Source organism: Diabrotica virgifera, chromosome 6 (genome assembly GCF_917563875.1).
Source record: "Diabrotica virgifera virgifera chromosome 6, PGI_DIABVI_V3a".
NCBI lineage: Eukaryota > Metazoa > Arthropoda > Insecta > Coleoptera > Chrysomelidae > Diabrotica > Diabrotica virgifera.
Genome location: NC_065448.1, coordinates 236,063,582 through 236,089,974, shown reverse-complemented (window position 1 = coordinate 236,089,974; position 26,393 = coordinate 236,063,582). Strand labels below are relative to the sequence as shown.

Sequence of the window (26,393 nt, the reverse complement as noted above, 5' to 3'; positions counted from 1 at the left end):
CAACAAAAGCGTTCCAAGATTGCGGCTCTAATTTTGAATATTTTGTCGAGATAATTGGCACACATATTCGTAATATAATAAAGAATGGCGGTACAGAGCCCAATTTCAGAAATATGTTAGTATGTGGAAATTACTCTATAACTAAATAAAATATTGAAAAAAGGAGCCTGTACCGCCATTAAGAAAGACAAATTGAAATTGAAATTTTGAAATTCTTTATTGAAATAGAAATCCTACTAACAATATTTAAATATGAATTTGCTTAATTAAATGTAACATACAATATACAATACATGCAATATACAACACATACAGATTTATTAAAAGATATTATTTTTTTTATCAAGGTAAAATATATGTCTTCAGTAATTTTTAAAAAATTTTAACTGTCACTGCATTCTTAACACTGGGGGGAAGGTGGTTAAATTCATTCATACATTTGTAAAACAGGGATGTCATTGTGCTATGTTTATTAGTTTTTTGAATATCAAAATCTTCAATATTTCTCGTGGTATATGAATGAACATATTCATTAAAATATGCAGGCAGCATTCCTTTTTTTAATTTAAAAATGAAAACCATAGTAAGGTAGTAAAGCCTTTGTTGAACTGAAAACCAACCTAAAGTAGAGTACATCATCTCAATTGGTGTGTAGCGATTGCATCAAAGAATTGTTCTCATACCTCTGTTATACAAAATTTGCAATGATTGAATTGATCCTTTATCACCTAAATATAAAACACTTGAACAGTAGTCAAAATGGGGCTGAATTATACTTCTAAATACAGTGATCCTTGAAAATAATGATAGATCTTTGCTAATTCTATTAAAGAAAAATAATTTTTTAGATATTTTCTTGCAAATATATTCAAAATGAGGTTTCAGAGAGAGTGTGTTATCCAGTATAAATCCAAGATATTTAATTTCATTGACCCATTTGATGCATTCATTATTAACTTTTAGTTTCAAATTTTCCATACTTATATTATTTAATTTATATTGGCTAGAGACTATCATTGACTTTGTTTTATTCGCATTAAGTTTTAACTTGTTAGCATCCAAAAATATCTCAATTCTTTTTAACAAACACTGCATCCTTCTAACAACCTCCACAATATCATCACCACTGCATACAATTAATGTGTCATCTGCAAAAAGACTAATAAATTCCAGACCCTCAACATAATTTACATCATTGATGAAAATAATAAATAAATAATAAAAACTACACTTTCCTCAAATAAACTTTTTTATCCCGTGCCTAGAATTTGTGTCACATTGGAACTACTAAAAATCGATTTTTTTATAACAAGAAATTGAACGTCATTGACTTGGCAACATTTCACGCCTATGTGTATAAAAATAATTGTTTTTGGTAGTATAAACGTCACTGTCAGTGTCGAATTACTGACGCACTGTTGCCTCACTTTTGAAAGTTCGCAGAACTTTCGCAATCTTGGACTGCGTTTGTTGCTACCTGTTGATCGCTACTGTGTGTTCTTAAAAGTTGGCCACAGTCAGTACGAAACTGTGACAAACATTGGTGTAAGTCTCTCAAGTGAGAAATGAGTACAGTGATGGTACAAAGAGATGGTCTGCTTACTCGAAGACTTGATTCAGGTCAAGATGAAGTTATAACAGCTAGAGATAACCTCTTTGTCGTTTTTGTACTTTGAGGAACTGAAAGGTCAATGCAGTTTCCCTTTGAAATCATCTGCAAGAAGTGAGAAATGTGAATGGACAGTTAGTAGGTGACTGCATGCTGCTGGTTTATAATCTCGAACTAGAGTAACTGGACTTTCCTGCCTACAACAGATTGCCAGATTAAATTTTGCACAAGAACACTTGGCTTGGATAATACAGGATTGGAGTCATGTATTGTTTTCTGATGAATCAAGATTCTGTTACAGAGTCAGACAAACATGTAAAAGTGTGAATGTCCAGGTGACAGATATGCTCAAGCATGTGTTGCCGAATAACTTCTATTTGGTGAAGGATCATTGACTGTTCAAATGTTCACAGGCTCTAGAAGACCATGTTTTACCATGTATGGTTATTCTTGGAAGCAACACAACATTAATGCAATAGAATGCATGGCCCTATACTGTTAGGACAGTTACTGAGAATCTTGATTAGGTTCAAGTCACATTATTTGTTTGACCTGATCTCAGACTATATATCAATCCTACAGAATGGAACATGTTTGAGATGAGATGAACAGATTCTTACAGAGTCATGTACCAGCCGCCAGTAGGCGGACATATACAATTAATAAACAATTTACTATCCTAAGAGAATATAATATTAAACATAGTTTCATTACCTGCCATACTTGAACTCTTTCTCGAAATTTTTCGTTTACCATTATAATAATCGATAGCATGTGTGAATAGGAGGCTGTTGGAGAATAATTGGGCCAAAGATAGTTTTCTAAATACTGACTAAATTCTAAAACCATAATTCGTCGAATCGAGAAGCTAAAATAAATAAATATATCAAATCTTTCAAAAAGGGTCATTAATGAAAACATACTTGCTTCCTCGTATATCTTGCATATAAATATCCTCAATAACATCTGGATCATATTTTACATGATTTTCTATAGAATGGGGCGCCCAATACTTATCAGCAAGCTAAAAATTACAAAATTATATTCATTTTCTCTATAGGTTATGTCAAAACAAACCTCTGTAATTCTATCAGCATTAATTTGTTGAACCGTTGGGGCAACTCCAACATTTAGATCAGTTTTTCCGGTCATGTTCTTTCTGTGTTAAACTGGATTAAGTTGTTAATTTAATTACAAACAGTAAAATAGTTTCTAAACTACGAATTACCTACGACAATTTTTAAATTCAACATGTTATCGACAATCGACATTGACAAAGTAAACACATGTTTTGTGATGAATCATAGAACACGTTTAACACAAAAATAACGAATATGTTCTGTTCACTACAAAAATACGCTGACGTCATTCCAGATTACTGACATAACTCCCGAATACATGCATAATCTGTAGCCGGCTTTGTGAACATTAGGTAAACTGTATTTCTATACTTTATGTTGTTGTTATGAAATTAGCAGGCGTTAAGTTGGATTTATAGTTTGACGTAGCATAGACGTAGACGTAACGTAGACGCACTGGAAAAGTTCAACACCGAGTTTTGTGTACTCTTGTTTATAAATGAACGCAAGCGCCTGACGGAACGTAAGAGAAACGTAGCGTAACGGAAGAGTTGACCAACTTTCATCTTTTACAGTGCGTTTCTTATGTCTGGCCAATCAAAATCAAGAATTTTGTTCTGTCACCCAAAGCCCAAAGTGGACACGCCCTCATCCATTTTGTAAGGTTAAGGTGTTTATCATGCCGCGCTAACTCTAATAAAAAACATGTATTCGTATTTATTTTCCTTCCGTTTAGTCAGAGGCGCTGATGTCGGCATTGTGATTGGTGGAACACGACTTTTGACAAATCCTGCGCTATCTGTGAATCTGTAATCTGTGTTCGTGTTCGTTCGTTCGTTGTCGTTCACTTATTTTATATGGTCGGTTATGTGATGCAGCGTTACCACATTTAGTAGATTTCTACTTTTTTGGTAGATTTTTGACATTTTTGTAAGAATTCTAGTAGGCAATATTTTTTAGTAGATTTTTGGTAGATTTCAAAATTTTGTTATGAATAAAATGAAATTTGCTTTTTTTAGTATTTATCACATTTTTAAAATAATTTTTAAGCTTTCGCTTTCTTGTTCCAAAAAAAGCTGACAACGTCGCTTTTCTTTCATCGTCATGAGCATGTGTGAAACAGGAAACAACCGGAAATGGCTTCCGACTTCCTTCCTCTTCCTTCGTCTTCGGCTACTTCCTTTCCAATTCCAATTTGTGCCTCCTGCTCGTCTGGGTTGTTTGTTAGTAAACATATAAACATAACCTCTTTTTGTTCAATATTATAGTTATTTTGTGCTGTAAAATTATTGTATAAGTGGAATTTACTTACATTAACAATTTAAGAATGTTTTAATTAGAATTTTAGACATTCCTGAAGTGGAATTTACTTAAATTTGTAATTCACAATTTAAGATTTTTTAAATTATAGACAAAATAAAAATTTCATATGACAAATGACAGATGACTTTTACATGATGGCCGCTTTCGATTTTTAATCGATAGTTGTCAATATTGAATAATTACTAAATCGGTAAAGGTTTGATTTGTTTTATATGGATATACATAATTACAAAATACTACTGAATTTCACTTTTTGACATAAATTTAATTACGTAAATAACGTACATTTTTTACAATATTTTTAATAATTAACAAAAAAATTTCAAGTTTACCAGTTCACTCAAATAAATAATCGATTACTGCCATTACCGCTGTTGTTTTTATTATAAAAAAAAATCATAAATTATTTATACAAATATGTTATTAAAGTTTTAGTATATTTTAGTTTTTTATTTAGTAGATTTTAGTTTTTGATTTAGTAGATTTTAGTAGATTTTGGCAAAACATGCAGTAGATTTCGTAAATAAAATGTGGCAACGCTGATGTGATGTGTTTGGTGTTTGTGTTTAGTTTGTGTCACCATAGGTTTGTTCCAACATGAACTTTTGGACGGTCCAGAAACCGTCACGAAACTACTTGTACCGTTTGTTGTGCGCATGTTCGTAATTGTATCGCCCAGTTATCGTCCCATGACGGTAATCATATATTTGTCATTTTTGTTGGTGACAGCTTGTGTGCTTTTAAGGCCCCGTCTCACCATCAAATAATTGACAGTAATTTGATCAAACTTGACAGTCAAACTTGACTAGTGACACAAACTATACATACTAACTGTCACTTTGTGTCACTAACTGTCAAGTTTGATCAAATTAACTGTCAATTATTTGATGGTGAGACGGGGCCTTTAGTCGATCAAAGGCTCAAAAACTTTAAAGAATTAAATCCTAGTGCGCAAGTCAGTCCAACCAGCACATTATGCATTTGCCCGATTACTGAAATGATCATCACGAAACCGTCACCGAAAGATCACAATTCTTGTTGGAACAGTGGGAAGGACGATCCGATGACGATCATATTTTTGTTGGAACGGATTTTGTTTACTGCGCAGAAGCGTTACCGTTTCGTGACGGTTCTCGGTCGTGTTGGAACAAACCTCATAAAAAGCTGATATTCAGTCGTGTTTTTTGATATTTTTGTTATTTCATAATCGAGTACCTTTTTAAAGATAAGTTTTTCTGATTGTAGGTACTGTTTATCCAACAGTTTTAAAATACACATTTTATTTCGCGTTTTGTTGTTGGGTCTAATGGCCGATCAGCTGTTGTGTGCAGCCGATAAATTCAACAAGTAAACATATATTTAATCGAAATTAAATACTCATATTTCTATGTAAAATGTCACATTATTGTATAAATAAATAATTAAGAAACAAAAGTTGTTTGTGTTTTACCTTTATTGTCCACTTGAATAAAATAATATTAAATATTGGAAGTACCGTATGGAGGCTATGGTGTACCTAGCGTGGAGGCTAGATAACGCTACCTTCCTATCCAATCAACAGCAAGAACGTTTAAAATTTCACACCTATCATGTCGAAGCTACAGACCACTTATGTGGAGGCCAGATTTGTAGTATCCTTCCAATTTTCCAGGTGCTGAAATACGTGACATATTTTTTGAAGGGTAAGATCGCATTCTACCAAATCACACAACACTTTTTTCTATGGTGTTTATTAACATATTTGAATTTTGTTAATTATTTGTTACAATTAAGCCCGGTCTTTTCACCTCCGAATAAAAGTATTTATTAAACTATTATTCGGAGGTTTATTTGACAGATTTACATGAAATCTGCCGGATAATCTTCCCAATAAATAGTTATTCGGAGGTGAAAAGACCGGGCCTTAAGTTATTAATTTAATAAAAATATATCATGGTGTAGTTTCAATATTTCAGATAAACATGAGTTGTTTATTAGTCTAATTCTGGGGTATCCACACATATACGATAGGTAAATCCAATAAACATTAAATATTTTAAAGAGTAGGAAATGAAACAAAATAGTTGGAAATACCACGGCACTAAGGAGCATACCTTCGTGTATTTCCTAATCCATGTAACACCAAAACGGATACCTATATATTATAATAAATAATAGTATAAATAAATAAACACAAAGTTTGTTTACGGTTCGTATAATGTATAATTTATAGCATAGGCCGGCATAGGGCATAGGCTATGTTGCTGAATTAAGTCATTCTTTCTACTCATGCGCAAAAATTCCGCTACGTCGAATTATAAATTGGCATATTATTTTCTTACGTTTCTAGTCCGTTTCTTCCGTCTGCGTTGCGTCTACGTCTACGCTACGTCAAACTATAAATCCAACTTTAGTAAGTTTATTTGAGCCAATAGGAATTTTTCTGATTTAAGTTTCTAGCAATGACCATGTCAAAATATTCGCAATTTGAGTGAATCGAGTATAGCGAATGTATTTTGGCAGTGACAGTGACAGTTCTGGAGAATGTCTATTTGTATTCTAACCTAAAATTTTATCTAGTTTTTAATAATATTTAATTTATTGATGATAGCAGGGTGGTGGCGGAGAAATGGGCGATGGGCAATAACTCTTATTTATACTTTTTGTTTTTATTATGGTTAAGTTATTTAATAGTTTCGTCAGTATTACTCTTCACTCGAGGGTTCTTGTTAACGAGAACCGTTCAACGAAAGAATTCAACATGCCTATCACATAGAGAAATACCTTGTGGTGAAAATTCAGCATTTGAAGTAAATTATGGAGACCAAGAGCAATGTTCAGTGGAAGACAAGATTGGTTCATTTATTACAAAATACCATAGTGCCTCTTCTGTGTGTCTACCATCTCGAACTCGCGTGGTTTTACTAATCGTAGATGCCTTACGGTACGATTTTACCGTTTATAATAATAAACATGAAAGTCCACTGCCTTTTCAAAATAAGCTACCTGTTATTCATAATCTTCTCGAAGAACACCCGGAACGTACAAGGCTCTACAAGTTTATAGCTGATCCACCGACAACTACTATGCAAAGATTAAAAGCTCTAACAACAGGAAGCCTTCCGACTTTTATTGATGCGGGTTCGAATTTTGCTACTTCAGAGATAAATGAGGACAACATTATAGATCAGGTAAATATTGAATTGATTTTGGTTCTATTTTTTTTATTTTTCTACTCTAATATACAGCATGTTTAGTTTTAACACGTTGAACGCCATGCGAATCATATATGATTCACGCTTATTTTACTTACAGGGCCACACGAAACATACTTGCTGCACAGTGACTGCTATATTGTATGGACTACGGCTAATTCGGCCCAGAGAGCCGTAATATTATATACATTGTGGCATTCAACATGTTAAATTAGATATACACTCTATACATGGCAACACTGCACTCCATCAAGTACGAGATGGTCCCCTCTTCCCACATTAATTACCCGATTCTGGTCGATTCTAACTCTGTCACTTTGTACTCTGTAGTCATTCACCAAGTAGCACCATTTGGTTTTTAACTAAAACTTAAGGTTGCAATAAAACCTCTTTCAGCATAAAAGGGCCCACTCTGAAAGAGCTCAATAAAACCGAAAATAAAAACCTTCTTAAAATTTGTTTTCTTAAGCAACTGGTTTTAAAACTACTGTGAAGGTGCTTTTAAAACCATGTTAAAAGACACTTTAAGTGCAGGCAGTTTTATGACAAACTTAAAAAGGTCTCTTAAATGAAGACTTTTAAAGACAATTTACCATATTAAATGATTCTTTAAACCCGTATTATACTCCATATAGGTCAACAAATTTTTACATAATATGTTATGATAGGTAGATACGTATTTGTAACCATAAAATAATAAAAAGTACTTAGTTATTTCGGACTGTCAAGGTAGAAAAACACTTGCGCACTTAACTTTATTGATAATGTTAACAAAAATAGTTCTAAATAACTCACGCGCTCCAAAATTTCTGACTTTTGACGATAAAAAAATAATAATAACAAAAAAATTTAAATCCGAAAAATATTAATTTGAAAGAAAAATAATTTTATATACAATTTTAATGTTAAAATAAATCGAATTTATGTCTTTAAGTCACTTATTTATAATGTTTATGTAATCTATAATGGCTCTCAGCATCTCCAGAAAGCAATATGGCTGAAATCCAAATAAAACTATTTAGTCTATAGACAGAGAATTGTTAAGATCAAATGGTTTTATTTTATACCTTTCCAAGAGCATGTATAATACATAAAAGCAAGGTTGTCTTGGAATTAAAACCGTTTAGTTTTAATGCTGCTGTCAATAATGCCACGTGGTTTTAATGTGAATCTAACCTAAAATCGAGACGTTGTAGAGTAGGGTGGCCCACATTATAATGTTAATTTTTCAAAGTTATATTAGACACCTGGGCACCCTCTAACTTTTTTACTTATAATATTAATAGTATTTATGCAAAATTTCAAGATGATATTCCATTTGGAAAGGAGTGCTCAAAGACATTTTATGTTGGGCATAATTTTAGAAAATCGGAATATTTGAGGGAATTAAAAATCAAGAAAAAACAGCTCAAAGTAAGTAAACTAAATGTATTTTATTTACAGTATAAAGGTACAATAAAACAATGCAATGATATTCATGAAAAGAATTTGCTGTGGGCGATCAATCCTTTGTTGATATTTTCAAACTATCGACGATCGCTTGTTTTGTAGTCTTTGTAGGCACCATCTTTCTGTTAGCTTCTATGACCTGGAGAAGCACCTGCTTTTCATCTTCATCATTTGTTAACAGCTTGTTAAACTCTTCAAACAGCTTTACTCTTCTTTCAGCCAAGTCATTAACAACTTTCAGATTTCTGATGATGTTTTGACCTTTGATATACTCTTGGTCATCGGTCCATTCATCTGGGTTTTTGGTGAAAAAATTGGTATTGATTTCCAATTTCTCAAGTAACTGCAGTGATCTTTTTGAAGCAAAATCAGCCAAACGCGCTTTCTCAGTTAGGAGTGCTGAATTGGCTCTCACTTTCCGTTCAGCAGGCTCACATTTCATTTTTTCAACGATTTCCACCTTATCATCAACAGATACTTTTTTTGAGAACAGACTCAAATCAACCAACTCATCCGAAAGATACCAAAGATGAGATTTGAAAGCCTTTTTGACAATTTCAGTTACTTCAGGATCAATATCATGGTACTTTGTCATATCATTCCACAGTGAGAGATCTGACCATGGAGCATTTGAAGCTAAAGGAGCTTCTACCCAGTACTTGACGTAGACAAGAACTCCAAATTTCACAAAGCGTTCAAGCTGAGCTTTCTCCCTTTGCGTTGTCACGAAACCACTGTCATCACGAAACAAATAGATTTTGATGCCATATAACAACTTAGCCATCCAACGGGCGTGGTGTACCGCACCAGGAGCTCTCCAATGAATTTTGGCTGGAGTGTGGCCTAAAGCAATTAAAGCCAGCTCAATCAACTCCATATAGTCATCCCGAGGCTGATTTTTGCCTTTTAAGGCAACTTGGAGAACATCAACTGCAGATTGTTTGAAATCTTCACTGCCAGGAATGTTTCCCAAAGACTGATAACTATCTTGTCTGATATATTGCCATGCTGCTTTGAATCTTTTGAATATAGGTATATCAGGTGAACTGGAGGGACCAAAACAGAAAGTAAATACTTTACTGAGTACAATCTCTAAAACATGGTATCTGCATGCTAGCCATAACAATTCTCCTTCAACTAGGTGTTCAATCAGAACACAAGCTCCATTTTTCAACCCTGTGTTTACAGATGTTGTGTCAAAACACATACCCACTACCTTTTTACCCAAACCCCATTCAGTAAGCTTTTTGTAAACAGCATTAGCTGAATTTTCACCAGTACCACCAACTAATTTTGGTACACCAAGCAATTTATCTGTATTGTCAGCAGGACAAGATACTATGACAGGCAAACGGTCTACCTTGTCACTTCCCAAAATATCAGGAAGAATTTTTCCATCCCAGTGTACAATGACGGGATTATCAAAAGAGGTAGATTCTTTAATAGTTTGAAATATAGTTTTTCGTGCTTCCTTCCTTTCCCGTTGAATAGTGCTTCTTGAGAGCGGCAATTCACTGGGATCATGACCGAGAGCTGCTGCGATAGGAGCCATTAATCTTAAAGCTTCCCTATCAGAAACTTTGTTGCGATCCAATGCACTAACAACATGTGTGGAAAACAAACTTCTCTTTGCGATTGGTGGAGATGACAAGTCTGTGTGTGAATCTCTTTTGTTTCTTTGGGATGCCGAAGATGATGATGATGGTTTATACAGCTCTTCTTCTGATGAGCTGTGTTTTACTGGAGTACACTCATCTGATGAATCATCCTCTGAACTTTGGCAGGAAGCAGTCGGAGTCACCAGAGGCGAAGCGGTTCCCTCTTGAGCTTTTTGAAGTCTTTTTTGTTCTTTTAACTTTCTTTCAAGGATTCTCTCCTGTTTTTTTTTATATTCCTTGTCTTCTGATGTTATGATCATTTTTCTGTCAGTTCTTTGATCTATTAGAAACTGTCTGTCCTCATCTACTTTACACATAACCAGGGCTTCACTGTGAGCAATATCAAAAAGCTGATCGAGCTGCTCTACAAACAGATTTTGTCTTTTGTTCTGGGCATCGGAGTTTCTTCCTTTATTTTTCTTTAGCATAAGCCATTCATTGTGTATTTTCTCAACTTTTTCAATACAATGTTTTTTTAATCTGGTAGGAATCGCAGCCTTTTGCCATACTGACATCACTTCTTCCAAGGTTAAGTGGCTAGCATTCCTTATGGATTTTTTCTCGTTTAGGAAAAAATGAAATCTGAGAAGAACTTGCCTTACAGAAGGTAGTTCGTTCAACTGAGATATGGGTTCTAATTCTCTTATTCCAATTAAAAAAATATTGTCTGCTTTACGCGTTGAAGTGGAGGGCGAAGCCATGACTACGCACATGCACAAATCACAGTTCTTACTTTTGTTCACTTTTTGCACTTGACTCGTATTTTCTACTAGTAACAAAATAGTCTTTTAAGACAAATATTATCAGTTTTTATATATATATATATATATATATATATATATATATATATATATATATATATATATATATATATATATATATATATATCAATTACTTAAGTCTTTAAATGCACAATTTTCACAATTTCAGCATCTGAAACAAAAAAATAATGTAAGATATTAATTTTTGAAAATTCGACGAAATTGCGAAATTTTCAAAACTTTGAAGACTTTGAGCACTGCTTTCCACTCCACCTATGACATTGAAACTTTAGGGATTTACTTCTATTAGGCAAAGTAAAAAAATGAGAGGGTGCCTAGGGATGTTCTACAATTTTGAAATTTTTGGGCCACCCTATTGTAGAGCTGTGTGTGTTGTATTCTTTGAAAAATAAGCCACTTACACTTTTTACAACGCACTACACCACTGCTTCGCTCTAAAACAAATGACCGACCATTTTGGACATAAAAGACGAAGGAATGAGTTTAGTTTTATTGCTTTTAATAAAAAACATAGTTTAGTCTTTAAAATAACCAAATTGATTCAGTTAAGAGCATTTGGTTTTAATACAGCCTACTAATTGCTTTAAAGAAAGCAACTTTAAAGAAAACTAAAAAAATAGTTTTAAGGCATATGTTTTACTGACATAATAGTCTTGAGATCAAGTAGTCTTAATAATAGGTTTTATTAGTCATATTAGGAGAATCTTTAAAACTGCAATAAAACTAAAATGTCACAAACTAGAATCTAATAAAACCAAACAGTCCGGAAGTTCTTTTAAAGTGAACTGAGAATAAACCATTTTAAAACTACAATAAGACAAATTATCTATTAAGATTAATAATAGTCTTATTTGATACTCTTATTAGATACTTTAAAACTAGTGACAAATGCTTATCAGTTTTAAAGTTCTGGCAGTATATCTACAAGGTAACTTTAAAACCATTATCTTCTTATTTACCACATTAAAACCTTTATAAACCTTAAATAAAACTAAAATGTTTTTATTGTGCTACTTGGGTCGTCACAACGATAGTGGAATAAGCAGTGTTACCAATTTTAGTGCTTCCTTCGTGGCTAATGTGGCAAAACTAAACGTATTGTGTGTTATAACACTTTTATCTGTGGTCCAGTATTGTCTGCCTACTAAAAATGTCTTGAAAGTTGCCTAGATGAGAAGCAACTGACCCCATATTTTCCTTATCATATTTTCTTTTATTATTTATCAGTTAATTTTCTATTAGGGATAGGATTCTGTATAATTTTTATATGCAAAAAGTAAATACTAACTACAGCTAAAACAATCTTTATTTTATAATGGTCTTAATTACAACACATTACGTAACAGTACTAAAAGTTGTTAAACATTAAAAATATGTTTATAAGAGTACAGCTTCTTAGTAATAAGTTTATTGTTTTGAGTTCAAATATTTATTTATCTAATTACTTCATAGAAATAGGTACTTTAAGTATGTAGTTTATTGTATAGCACATGTTTTGCTAATAAAATTTATTCTGTTCTTTTCTAAAATATCACCATTGGTTTAAAAATTATCCCGACCCGAAAATGGTGGATGTGTGAATTGTTCGTAAGGGGATTTTTCCACATTCTCTATTTCATCTGTTTGATCACCATTGGTCACAATTTAATGTTTTCATTAAATGATTCAAAAGATATCACTTTATTTTTTATAATTTTCCACTTTTTATATAATTTTCTCTTATCTTTTTATTTTTCTCATACTTCGTTTGACCATCACCAAGTCTCTTTACTCTCTAACTTCTTTCCTGTCGTTTTCCAAGTATTTCAACAGTAGTATCTGTAATGATTCTGGCTATCTTCCCCTAAGGCTAAGTTGGCTTACTGTCTCACTAACTATTACCTTGTAGTCCTTACATTCATGTTGTATCTTCTTTTCTTATCATGAAATAATCTATTTGGGAACGGTTTTGTCCACTTTTGTATGTAATAAGTTGAGTTTCTCTGTTTTGAAAGAATCTGTTTACAATCGCTATATCTAGTGTTGCTATTTGCTGATAGATCTATTATATTTTATGGAAAGTTAGTATAATTTATAATTTACATATTATGATAACAGTATGAATGTTTTAAATATATAAGTATTTGTTTCTTAACTAATTGTAGCTACTAAGACACAATCATGGAGTTGTGTTTATGGGGGATGATACTTGGAATGGTTTGTATCCTCACCGATTTACCAGGAATTTCCCTTACCCTTCTTTTAACGTTTGGGACTTAGATACTGTCGATAATGGCGTGAAAGAAAATTTGTATCCCGAACTTGATAATAATGATTGGAGTTTACTTATTGGTCACTTTCTGGGTGTAGATCATTGTGGACATAGATATGGTCCAAATCACCCTGAGATGGCGAGAAAATTAGGAGAAATAGATGATGTAATTAGGTAAGTAATCAGATCTACTGTCTAGAAAAAAATCACAAACAACAAAAATGTAGTCTCTATTGTTTATGTTTTGACTTCTAAATTAGATTAATCCAAATTGTTAAAAATAAAGAGTGTACATTTTATTTTCAAAAGTATGTTTTCTTACATGTCTTCTTACATTAGCATTGATTTGATAAGTTCGTGGTTTCATCATATTGAATTGAATATAAATTTGTAGTTTTACTCTGCTGCAAATGTTATACAGCGATGAGTGTCCTAAGAACTGGTAAAATAATGCAAAAGATGGAAACTTAAAATGGATTAAAAAAAAATTAAACTAATAGAGGTGGGAAATTATCGATAGAAATCTATAAATTTACATTACTACTATCAATAGTTTCCCACCTTTAGACATATCAGAGGAGTATCGCAACTAACACCGTGACAGGAGAGTTTTATAAATTTCAAAAAAGAGGAAGAGAGTTTTGAGGAATTTGAAAGAAAAATATTGAGAACAATACTAGGTCCCAATGTAATAAAATAAGAGAAGAAGAAAGAGTAATAAAAACAAATGCAGAAACTGAATAAAAATTAAAAGCAGAAAATGTAGTCAGGAATATAAAGTCTCTCCAATTAGAATGGATTGAACACATACTGAGACAGCTACAGACAAACACAGATATTCTAGAAAGAATACCTAACTGGGCCATTACGACCAGGGGAAAGCCTAGAAGCACATAGCTGGTGGATGATGTTTGGGTGCCACTAAATATCAAGGAATTGACAGTTCAATGTAAAGACAGGAATAAATGGAAAAGAGTAACAACAGTAGCAAAAATACACAGCAACTTTTGAATGATACAAGGAAATAATCCACCTGAACTCAGAATGTGATTTGCAGAATGTCCTGGTATCAGCCATAATGCCCAGGGACTGCAAGGCGTTGATACTGATGCCTTCTTCACATTTTTTTCTGTCTACATTGTTTATTGATTGACTTATTTTTATTTAAAACTACTTACATTGTAACTTTTACTTTTAGACATGTAGTTTCCAAGATAAACAAAACAGAAAACATTATGCTTTTTGTAATTGGAGATCATGGAATGACATCTACAGGTATGTATTAAGTTATAATTATTATATTGACATTTAACAAAAAACTTCCATCCATCCATCTAATGGCACTACAGCTCAAACTGGGCCTTGGTCTCCTTCAGCAATCTTCTCCAATTATCCGGATTTAATTCTGTTCTATCCATGAAGGTGTTTTTAGGAGATTTTTGTCCTCCTCATCTACTTCATCTTACCATCTCCTTTTTGGTCTTCCAACAGGTCTTTTTCCTTGCATTCTTGCATTTAGCGATTTTCTGGGAATTCTGTTCTCGTGCATGCAGACCACGTGCCGTGTTCACTAGTCGAGGAAATGAAGAATTTTGGCTCGCAATTTTTTCGTTCAGCATGGATTTACTTGAAATTTTCACAGAAGGTAGGGAATAGTCCAAGGATCATTTTCTATATCATGCCGCTGTACGCTAAAACCTTGGGGGTGGTTGCCACCCCATCTCGGGGTTGGGAATTTTTTATTACATTTTAACCATGTAAATCGATGTAAAAGGTAATTCTAAGAAAAAAAATGTTTTTTACATTTTCTTCGTAAAACTAATATTTTTCGAGTTATTCGCGCTTGAAAGTAACAGTTTTTCGTCGAAAAAATTGACTTTTTTAGAAGGTTTTTTGAGAATACCTCGAAAAATATGCATTTAATCAAAAAAACTGCAGATAACAAAATTACTGCAGTATTGCATTTTAATAACTAATTTTATTTACTACATAACACGGTTCTTAGACATTACTAAATAAATTAATTCTTAGACATTAATAAAGTCTAATTTTAAATTACTCATAAACTACTTGAAAGAAACAAATATAATCATTTAAGTGAAATACGTATAAATATAACAAAACTAATAAATTGAGGTAAAAATAAAATAAAAATCTGTGGCTAACGGACTCGCATCCAAGCCATTTTTTCACACACACACACAATAAAGTCTAATAACCGTGACTACATACAATTGTTTACGTTTTAATAACATAACCTGAATCTTATTTTTTCTTCTTATTATTTTTTTGGACTATGGCCTTGACAATTATCCAGTAACCAGTGTCCTTATTCTTGAATTTCAGGGAGTAGAAATGGTAAGAGAAAGTGAAGTAAAAGTAGGCGTGGCTCCCTAAAACTGAAAATGCTGTATTCTTGAAAACAATTCTCTTAATCTTTGAGAGAAATGTCACTCCCTAAGGGAGTAATAATTTCTACTGGTAGTATGTAAGAGAAATTGAAAATGGGAGTGAAAATAACAATACATAACCTTAGAAAAGCGGAGAGAAGTCTCAAAACCGTCTATTTTATTTCTGTCTGCTTTCTTCAATATCCATATTTGGGATGCATAATATTATGTGGCTGTTTTTCATATTTTCATGTGTTTCATATTCATAGCTGTTTTTGTGATAGTAAGTCTTCTATGCATCTTTTTGTCACATAATATAATCTTTTCTCATTTCTGTCTGAAATATCAGCTGATCCAATTGTATGGAACTCTGGTTTTTAATTACAATTTAGAGGTTTTTTATTGAGAGGGTTTCCAATGTCAGATCTTGTCATTTTACACTGAAACTCATCCTTCAATCCACATGTTGATGTTATACCTAATGTAACTTCCATATGCAGATTTATGGATACGATATTTCTGTTATGGATTTACGATATTTCTATCTATATCTATAGAATAATGTCTATTAGCTATCTATACAAAGATATTTCAAAGAGTAACAAGTCTGAATGATAGTGGTTTCGAGGCAAATGTTGGGAAGTGCTTCAATAACCAATATTTACGAATTACAAATGGTAATAACTCTATAATAACGTTCAGTGAAGATGTCACGCATATATTTTGTCATAAAATGGTAATTATTTTAGTTCCAAAGTGTAACAATTCGAGTTGTTTCATTTTGTAACTGATTTTTTTCCTAAGCGTTTTATTTTCTCAGTTGCAAACAATTAGATTTCTAAATTTTACTCTTCAGTAGGTATCAAGGCATAATATATTCTTTTCCTATAATGGAATCTCATTACTGCTTAGCTCACACACAGAGAATATATTTACAGGGGGGGCTTGAACTTACCTGAAATGTATCAGTTGTATCTAAAGCAGTGCACAGAAAATAATTGTCAGTCTATTAAAAAGTATTTATATGGAAATCTTTTCAATACTGAGTACAATATTTAAATTTTTTCAGCCAAAAAAAAATGTTCTTTCTGTGAATATTTTAAAGATCTATCCAATAAAGAGAATCTGAAAAAACAGGAAAGCTTTAATCTTCACATTAATGAAAAGAACCAAAGTCAATTAGAAAAGAAAACGATTTAAAACTGTCTTCTTCGTCAAAACTCTAGTATGCTGTTTTGACTTGCTATATAGCAGTTCAGGTTGTTCCAAACGGAGACAGAAGTGATTTTTTTTATAAAAGAGGGCTTGCCTGTTACAATTACACAATTTACGATATACATAATAAACAAGGATATTACTTTTTATGGCATGACGGATAGCTTGTAGGGGTGTTAACAAAATAGGTGGTTGTGTACTAGAAATATTTGAGGGATCATGTTACAGAAAAACGTCATATTTTATTTTATTTAATCAGTTAAGCCCATTTGTACCTTTCGGTGTTGGGCTCAGAAACATCATATTTTACTCAGATAATTGCACTGGGCAAAATAAAAATAAGTTTATATGTGCCCTTTAATCATACATTGTCTTAAATACACATGTTGAAAGCATTACTCGTAAGCTCTTTGTGGTAGAACACATCCAAAACTAGGGCGATACAATGCATGCTCTTATAGAGAATGTGAAAAATAAAATGCTCTGAAAGGAGGACCACTGTATGTGCCTTCACAACTAACACCTATAATAAATTGGGCAAAGAAAACTGGAAAACCCTATATTACTATTTATTTCGAGATTTCATGAATATTAAAGCTTGAGTTAAAAACACAGCTAACTACACCAAAAATATCAGCGAGGAATCAATGAAATGGAATGATGTGCATATTGTTAAAGTAGAAAAATTAGCCCCTACACAACTTTATACAAAAAAATATTTTTTTAGGAGTTCTAAAGTATAAATGTTAACCGGAGAACAAGAGGATAGCGAGCAAATATTGATATTAGACTTCTCATACATGCTAATCAGTTATAACAGAGAATATAATATACTCTCCATTTATATTCGTTTAACGTTTATATTCTTTGGTTTAATCAATGTATAAGTTTATTATCAATAAATAATTATGTAAGTGGGTGTACAGATATTCCTTCCCTCACAATATTCTTTTTTATACATATAAAAGTGTATAATCTCTCATTTTTTGTTTTAGCATAGTGCATCTAGTATATCATGTGGCCAAGTTATAATCATATTTTTTGTGCTACTAAAATTTGTATTATTTTAACCTGCTGTATAACAAAATGATTTTAAACTAAATATGAATTTAAGTTGTTGGTTACTTATTTATTCTACAAAGTTAGGTAGGTTATAGTTTTTGTATATCTAAAAAAAACAAAAACCAATAGACACACTAAATAACAAACAAAACACGTAACGTTAGTGAGAACACGAGAAATCTTTGTCAACGTTGTGTACATACAAAAAGAGAAAATAAAGGCCGGTTTAAGCACAGTTTAATGTTGAGTTTAAGAAACCTCAACAAAGAAATAAAATAAAGGTGCAAAGCTGGAAAACAATACTATTATTACAGCATGTATATGTATATGCAAATAAATTAAAAGCCACAATCAAAACAACTAGCCAAGAGTTGTATTTAGGAAAATACTCTACACTCTTCAGAAAAACTGTTTCTTTTTTGTTTGTCGAAGTCGAAAACGAAAAATCAAGTAAACAAAAACAAATGATCAGGTTGACAGTTGACGGTATGTCATTTGCCAATATTTAACTTTTGTGATTGGTTCAAATTTTCAACAACAATCCGGCAACACTGTTCGCACTTTCTCTCATTCCTTTCTACTCCCTCGATTCAAGAATACAGCTTTTTAAAATCGAGAGAAATTATGAAGGAGTAGAAAAGCGAGCTAGCGTAGTAGGGAGTAAAATTTTCTCTCGATTCAAGAATACGCGCACAGTGTCCTTATTCTTGAATTTCAGGGAGTAGAAATGGTAAGAGAAAGTGACGTAAAAGTAGGCGTGGCTCCCTAAAACTGAAAATGCTGTATTCTTGAAAACAATTCTCTTAATCTTTGAGAGAAATGTCACTCCCTAAGGGAGTAATAATTTCTACTGGTAGTATGTAAGAGAAATTGAAAATGGGAGTGAAAATAACAATACATAACCTTAGAAAAGCGGAGAGAAGTCTCAAAACCGTCTATTTTATTTCTGTCTGCTTTCTTCAATATCCATGTTTGGGATGCATAATATTATGTGGCTGTTTTTTCATATTTTCATGTGTTTCATATTCATAGCTGTTTTTGTGATAGTAAGTCTTCTATGCATCTTTTTGTCACATAATATAATCTTTTCTCATTTCTGTCTGAAATATCTTAGCTGATCCAATTGTATGGAACTCTGGTTTTTAATTACAATTTAGAGGTTTTTTATTGAGAGGGTTTCCAATGTCAGATCTTGTCATTTTACACTGAAACTCATCCTTCAATCCACATGTTGATGTTATACCTAATGTAACTTTCATATGCAGATTTATGGATACGATATTTCTGTTATGGATTTACGATATTTCTATCTATATCTATAGAATAATGTCTATTAGCTATCTATACAAAGATATTTCAAAGAGTAACAAGTCTGAATGATAGATCAGGTTGACAGTTGACGGTATGTCATTTGCCAATATTTAACTTTTGTGATTGGTTCAAATTTTCAACAACAATCCGGCAACACTGTTCGCAGTTTCTCTCATTCCTTTCTACTCCCTCGATTCAAGAATACAGCTTTTTAAAATCGAGAGAAATTATGAAGGAGTAGAAAAGCGAGCTAGCGTAGTAGGGAGTAAAATTTTCTCTCGATTCAAGAATACGCGCAAAGAAAATGCTGTATTCTTGAAAACAATTCTCTTAATCTTTGAGAGAAATGTCACTCCCTAAGGGAGTAATAATTTCTACTGGTAGTATGTAAGAGAAATTGAAAATGGGAGTGAAAATAACAATACATAACCTTAGAAAAGCGGAGAGAAGTCTCAAAACCGTCTATTTTATTTCTGTCTGCTTTCTTCAATATCCATGTTTGGGATGCATAATATTATGTGGCTGTTTTTTCATATTTTCATGTGTTTCATATTCATAGCTGTTTTTGTGATAGTAAGTCTTCTATGCATCTTTTTGTCACATAATATAATCTTTTCTCATTTCTGTCTGAAATATCTTAGCTGATCCAATTGTATGGAACTCTGGTTTTTAATTACAATTTAGAGGTTTTTTATTGAGAGGGTTTCCAATGTCAGATCTTGTCATTTTACACTGAAACTCATCCTTCAATCCACATGTTGATGTTATACCTAATGTAACTTTCATATGCAGATTTATGGATACGATATTTCTGTTATGGATTTACGATATTTCTATCTATATCTATAGAATAATGTCTATTAGCTATCTATACAAAGATATTTCAAAGAGTAACAAGTCTGAATGATAGATCAGGTTGACAGTTGACGGTATGTCATTTGCCAATATTTAACTTTTGTGATTGGTTCAAATTTTCAACAACAATCCGGCAACACTGTTCGCAGTTTCTCTCATTCCTTTCTACTCCCTCGATTCAAGAATACAGCTTTTTAAAATCGAGAGAAATTATGAAGGAGTAGAAAAGCGAGCTAGCGTAGTAGGGAGTAAAATTTTCTCTCGATTCAAGAATACGCGCACAGGACTAATATAATTGGCCAATATAATTAAAAGTGCGAATAATGTTGCTGAGCGTAGAAACCAGGTGTCGCTTTGCCGAACTTGCACGGTCCCAATAGTTGTCTATTTCGATATTATTCTCATTGTCAGGTGTTCTTTTGACAGTCATGTATTTACTTCGTTTTTGTTTCGTTTATTTTAAGCCCTCTTTTTGATGTTTTAGGATCAATTTGCTTCTCTTCGACAGCTCTGTAAACTAAATAACTTTAATTGCAAAATCTCATTACAATAAATTATACAGGGTCGCGTAAAAGCTATTACACCCTAAATTAAATGGAATTTTAAATAAAAGTTTTGTGGATTGTTACAAAATATCAGTATAATACAATGTTTTCACCATCAACACCATTTAATTTGGCTAAATTTTTTTTCTAGGTGATCACGGAGGAGAAAGTGCTGACGAGATAACAGCTGCAATGTTTGTTTATTCAAATCAAATCCTGTCAAAATCTGATAAGTCAGAATCAGTGAAACAAATAGACTTGGTGCCAACTCTCTGTACACTATTAGGGATTCCCGTACCGTTTCAAAATTTAGGCGTCCTAATTTTGGACAGTTTGCCAATTTTTACGAAACATATAGAACTAGAAAATTGGAAATTTAGTCTTTATTCATTGTGGGCTAATGTCCAGCAAGTATTCGAGTATATTAAAGAATATGCTGAGAATGAAGGAACATTTGATGAAAATGATTTAAAGACTTTTCAACAGAGATATTCCGTGCTAAATGCTAAAATAATATCTATTGATACTGAAGAGAAATTTCAATCCTTCTCCAAAGAACTGATGAAGTTTTTGACAGATTTACGTCAACTATGTGAAGTTCTTTGGATTCAATTTGACTCATACTCAATGACCAGAGGACTACTTTTTATATTTTTAACAACCTTCTTTGCATTTGTTATAACAGATGGCATACCAACAGATACCTTGTCCAAGGTATTTTCTAGTTCTTATATACTGTGTTCTTATGTTCTCGTGATTTTAGGCGGCACCATTGCTTCTCTCATGTATTATTTTGGTCTAGTTGATGATTTAGCTAAAACAGCCTTTTTCGTTACAGGTTTCTGTTCCCAAATAATGCTAGCTTTGTTGGTTGTACAGAATTGGGACGTCATAACTCAAAATTGGTATTCCAAAAGTAAAATAAAAAATATATCAAACTTAATTGCCCGTTTTGTATTGATATTTAATGTCTGTGGGTTATTTTCAAACAGTTACATTATAGAAGAGTCTTTCGTTCTTCTCTTTTTATTAGTCACTGTTGTACTGATAGGTGCAATCGGTGTAGCTTCTAAAAAAGCTGACGCCAATAAAAAGAAGACAGTTTCCAAGTTTTGGAGCTGGTCGAAATTAAAATTCATAATTCTTGCTGTTTTGGTCGCTATCTTTGTTAGAGGCTCAGCCTATTTTTGGCGGTGCCGTCAAGAGCAACAGTGGTGCTTTGGTTCTTACCATGAGGTTGGATCTGGTTCTAAATCGGAAACTACTAAGCTACAATGGACTGTAACTGTCATCTTCTTGGGAATGTTTGTGTTTTCCACAAAAGAATGGTTGAGAAATGCGGGAAATATGAATGGCTACTCTTTGACTGTTACAGCAGTAAAATTTTTACCCACTACCATAGTAGTATGCATGTCAGGCTATTGGGCAATGAGAAGGGTGTCTTCAAACAAGAAATCCATAGGATCCTTACATTCTATTAACTCTTTGGCTTGGAGTGTTTATGGCTTGATAGGTTTAGGTATACTAGTTTGTATTTTGAAACCTCTGTATACTTACGTTCTGCCTACCACGAACTTTCATCAGGAGGTAAATAGTATTCCAGCTCTATTTAAGAAGATTAAAAATAATATTACTGCACAAGACAAACCAGATAAAGACGATATTCCAGTTGTGTATGGCATGGGAACCGTATATAGTGCAGCTTTCGTGACAATTGGAATCTATTTAACTCTTCTGTTCGCTTTACTTTTGGGAGATGCAGTAGCTCCATCTTCAGTGATTATGTTCCTAGCAGCTGCGTTTGTTCTCATAGTAACATCCGTATTACGAATTGAGAAGGCGACAGATATAGGTAAGGTATATATTGAGTTTGTAACCATATTGATTTCTTAATAGTCTGAAAATTTTCGTCGGAGCAAATCGGGAAAAACATGACTCTATGCAGAATTAAATTGGGGTGAATTTTTATTTGAGTGTTTTTGGTGTAAAGTTAAAATCTTCGGAGTTATAGGGCAATAATTGAAAAAAATACGATTTGTCGGCGCCATTTTGTTTATAAAAAAAAGTAGCACACTATATGCGGACTTTGCATACCTATATTAATAATATATAGGATCTTATAATTCGATTCCAGCAATAAAATTGCTGCTAAATAACCTTTCTTTGTACTTTACTAATTAGACCAGCGTATTATAACTATTTTTTTTTCAAAATTGAAAGATTATGCAAAAAAAAGAAAAATTTATATTTTGTCAATAAAATATTAAATAAGCATCTCATCTTTATAATCTATAATCTTTATAAGTTTGATCAATGTATCATGATTATTTTGGTTATTATTGCGATCGTAATTTGTTAATTAACAATTGAATTGTTGCTAAAATATTCGTTTAATTTTCACCGGCTTCTGGAATTACAATATATACCAAGAAAGCTTTGATGTTACTAAGTTATTTAATTATTGATTAATAATTACTTACCTAAAACTTTATTCGAAAATTAGAGTTTTTGTTAGGAAAACCCGCATTTTCCGAGGAAAATTTTCGTTGGAGCAAATCGTGAAAAACATATCTCTATGCAGAATTTAATTGCGGTGAATTTTTATTAAGGTGTTTTGGTTGTAAAGTTATAATCTTCGGAGTTATAGAGCTATAATTGAAAAAAATACGATTTGTCGGCGCCATTTTGTTTATAAAAAAAGTAGCACACTATCTGCGGACTTTGCATACCTATATTATTAATATATAGGATCTTATAATTCGATTCCAGCAATAAAATTGCTGGTAAATAACTTTTCCATGAATTTTGCTAATTAGCCCAGAGTATAACTTCTCAAAATTATTTTATTGTCAAAACAAACAAAATTTACACTATGTACAGCTAAATTATTTTTAATGCAATAATCAATAATCATTATTCAAGGGGATGTAGGGTATGGTTTGAATTTTTAATTTTTATATTAGTTTAAATGAAAGTGCATAACTTGAAGAAAACTCTGAAGAAAATCTGTTGATCGGAGTAAAATTACCAGAGATACAGCATGTTGAATATTCCTGCCTTCGGCTAGCTTTGCCGCGGTTTCGCGCCAGCACGCTTAAGCGTCGGTGAGAAACGTTCAACAACTGTTCCCCTTCTCTTTTGTAAATTACTCCGCGATTCAAAAGCATATTTCGGTGTGCATCACTTTACGATTTGACAGACAAAAAGAAAACCGACGTTGTCAAAACTTTAAACGCTCGGCTAGGAAATAAATGCTTTACATACTTTTAAAAAATACGTTCCTTTTCAATTCATTCATGTGTCATCAAGAATGTACAAAACATATTATAGTCTTTTGTGAATATCATAAAGTTTATGCACATAAAAAGTGTCTTTTGTAAACGCCTAGAAAACACGAAAACAATTTTAGCTAACCTAGGCTCTTTTTGCAACAGATCAATTGTGTATTCAAAATAAAGATACATGCAGTCAAATGAGAACATTTATGTAGCTAAATACGTGCAAAGAACACAAAATTGATTGTTTAGTTAATCCATTTCGAAGTAAACATTTTTAAAATAGAGACTGCACAAAAATAATTAATCTTATATTATTAATTCTAGGTTATGGTTATACTAATGTGAAAATATTGCGCACATATTTAGTAAAATACGTACAAAGAACACAAAATTGATTGTTTAGTTAATCCATTTCGAACTAAACATTTTTAAAATAGAGACTGCACAAAAATTAATTAATCTTATATTATAAATTCTAGGTTATGGTTATACTAATGAGAAAATATTGCGCACTGCTGTACTTAAAGATGTACACACACCCAAACGTATATGGAATCACCATGAATTTCAAAGTAATATTTATTTCTTTTGAAAAAACTTGTTATTGTTGCGAAGAATAAAAGTTTTTATTGAAAATAAACAAATCTGTAAGACAATCAGATAGTACAGCTTGGTACGGTATAGGTTATTTTGAGTTGCAAATTGAACGAAAATAAATAAACTAACTTTTGCGTCCAAAAACAAAAATATGCATCATATTGGATTATGTATAGAACTTAAAATACGGAAAGATTATTGGTCTTGTGGAGCAAGTAATGTTCTCAGAGGGACGTAGCTGTAGAGCTAGACATAACAGGGCGTTCTGTCCAAAACCTATGCTAGGTAACAGGACTAGGAAAGCTCAAAAATAAAGCAAGGGAAAGTCGCCAAAAATTAATAACGGCTCGCCACGATCGTTTAATTGTCCATTCAGCTGGAAGACACCCAACCATTTCTCACCTGCAGCTCCAAAGGCAGCTTTTGGAAGCTACAGGTGTAACTCTTTCAGTTGAAATGATAAGAAGAAGAGTTCGTGCCAAGAAGTATACAGCAGAAGACAGTTATGGGTTCCCGAGTTATCCAGACAGCACAAGATTGATCGCCTTCACCACCAAAATTGGTGTCTTCACCACCAAAACTGGAACATTGGGAATCGACAAAATGTGCTATTTTCAGAAAAAGTCAGGATTTGTGTAAAATTAGATGACCCACGAAATCGTGTACTTAGAGGTCGAGTAAGACAAGCAAGAACGAAAACTGTCAGATCTGTTCACAAATATACAAGAGGAAGTGTAATGTTCTGGAGAGGAATTGTGATCCGTAAAAAAACTCCTTTAATTTTCATCCAATTAACTTTAACTGCTCACCGGTATGTTGATAACCTGTAGTTAGGCTCTGGAGAGGTGCAACAGGAGAAAATTTAATTTTCTTGCATGATAATGGACCTCCACATACCATTAGAGTGACTAGAGACATCATTGAAGTAGAAGGTATCCCTTGTTTGGAGTGGCCTGCTTGCTCAGCCGAGCTTAACCCTATAGAGAATTTGTGGGATATGCTTAAAAGAAAAATTAGAGCTCGCCAGGATAATCCACAAAACACCTCACGACTAGTACAAGCTGCTCTTGAAGGATGGAGCAACCTACCACAACAAAATGTTGATAATTTGATTAGGAGCGTGCCCACGCAAACTGAAGTTTACATAAGGACCAGAGGTGATAACACTGACTACCAAAAAAATAAATAAAAACAATTTAAACATTATTCGTTTTGCATTGAAATTTTTTATGCTATTGACTTTAAAACAACTAATTTCAATTTATTTGTTAAATACTTTATTGTTTTATTTAATTGTTATGTATTTGTTATTAAATTGCTTTAAAATAAATATTGTTTGACTTCGTGTGTTCGTTTTTTTTTAAATTCGCACGAAATAATAAGAAATATCAGGTGATTCCATATAAGTTTGGGTGTGTCTATATATATATATATATATATATATATATATATATATATATATATATATATATATATATATATATATATATATACGTCTTCATATCAAGGCGAGATCCGACTAAATCGAGGACAACCCGAGATCCACCAATAGGAAATTAATTATTGGAGTATATTGTTCATAACTATCTTTTTAATTAACATATTAATCATGGCACACTTAGAGGGGAAAAGATTTTTGTACTTAAATTTTTCTGATAAATTTACAGCGAAACGAGATCCGTCGCTGAAAAGTAAAGGGGAGGACTTATATACGAAATTTTAGATATTTACCGTTCAACGCGAGATCACACACTGATGCCAGCTCTAAAGAGTATTAGTCGAGCGGTTGGAGCTC

At 32.5% G+C, this 26,393-nt stretch overlaps 2 protein-coding genes across 2 annotated transcripts in view; one reads left to right on the top strand and one right to left on the bottom strand.

The window, feature by feature from the left end:
* The window catches only part of LOC126887340 (RNA helicase aquarius), a 200,932-nt gene extending 198,059 nt beyond the window's left edge, over positions 1 to 2,873 (bottom strand). Inside the window, exons 1-3 of the mRNA XM_050654788.1 lie at positions 2,687 to 2,873; positions 2,533 to 2,633; positions 2,324 to 2,477 (exon numbers count right to left, since the gene is read on the bottom strand). Of these exons, the coding sequence (XP_050510745.1) occupies positions 2,324 to 2,477; positions 2,533 to 2,633; positions 2,687 to 2,761 (330 nt within the window). The 5' untranslated portion in view covers positions 2,762 to 2,873. The remainder of the gene's footprint in view (positions 1 to 2,323; positions 2,478 to 2,532; positions 2,634 to 2,686) is intronic.
* Positions 2,874 to 6,513: 3,640 nt separating this feature from the next.
* LOC126887339 (GPI ethanolamine phosphate transferase 3) overlaps positions 6,514 to 26,393 on the top strand; it is a 30,402-nt gene continuing 10,522 nt past the window's right edge. The window contains exons 1-4 of the mRNA XM_050654787.1: positions 6,514 to 7,181; positions 13,239 to 13,519; positions 14,544 to 14,620; positions 20,875 to 22,575. Of these exons, the coding sequence (XP_050510744.1) occupies positions 6,627 to 7,181; positions 13,239 to 13,519; positions 14,544 to 14,620; positions 20,875 to 22,575 (2,614 nt within the window). The 5' untranslated portion in view covers positions 6,514 to 6,626. The remainder of the gene's footprint in view (positions 7,182 to 13,238; positions 13,520 to 14,543; positions 14,621 to 20,874; positions 22,576 to 26,393) is intronic.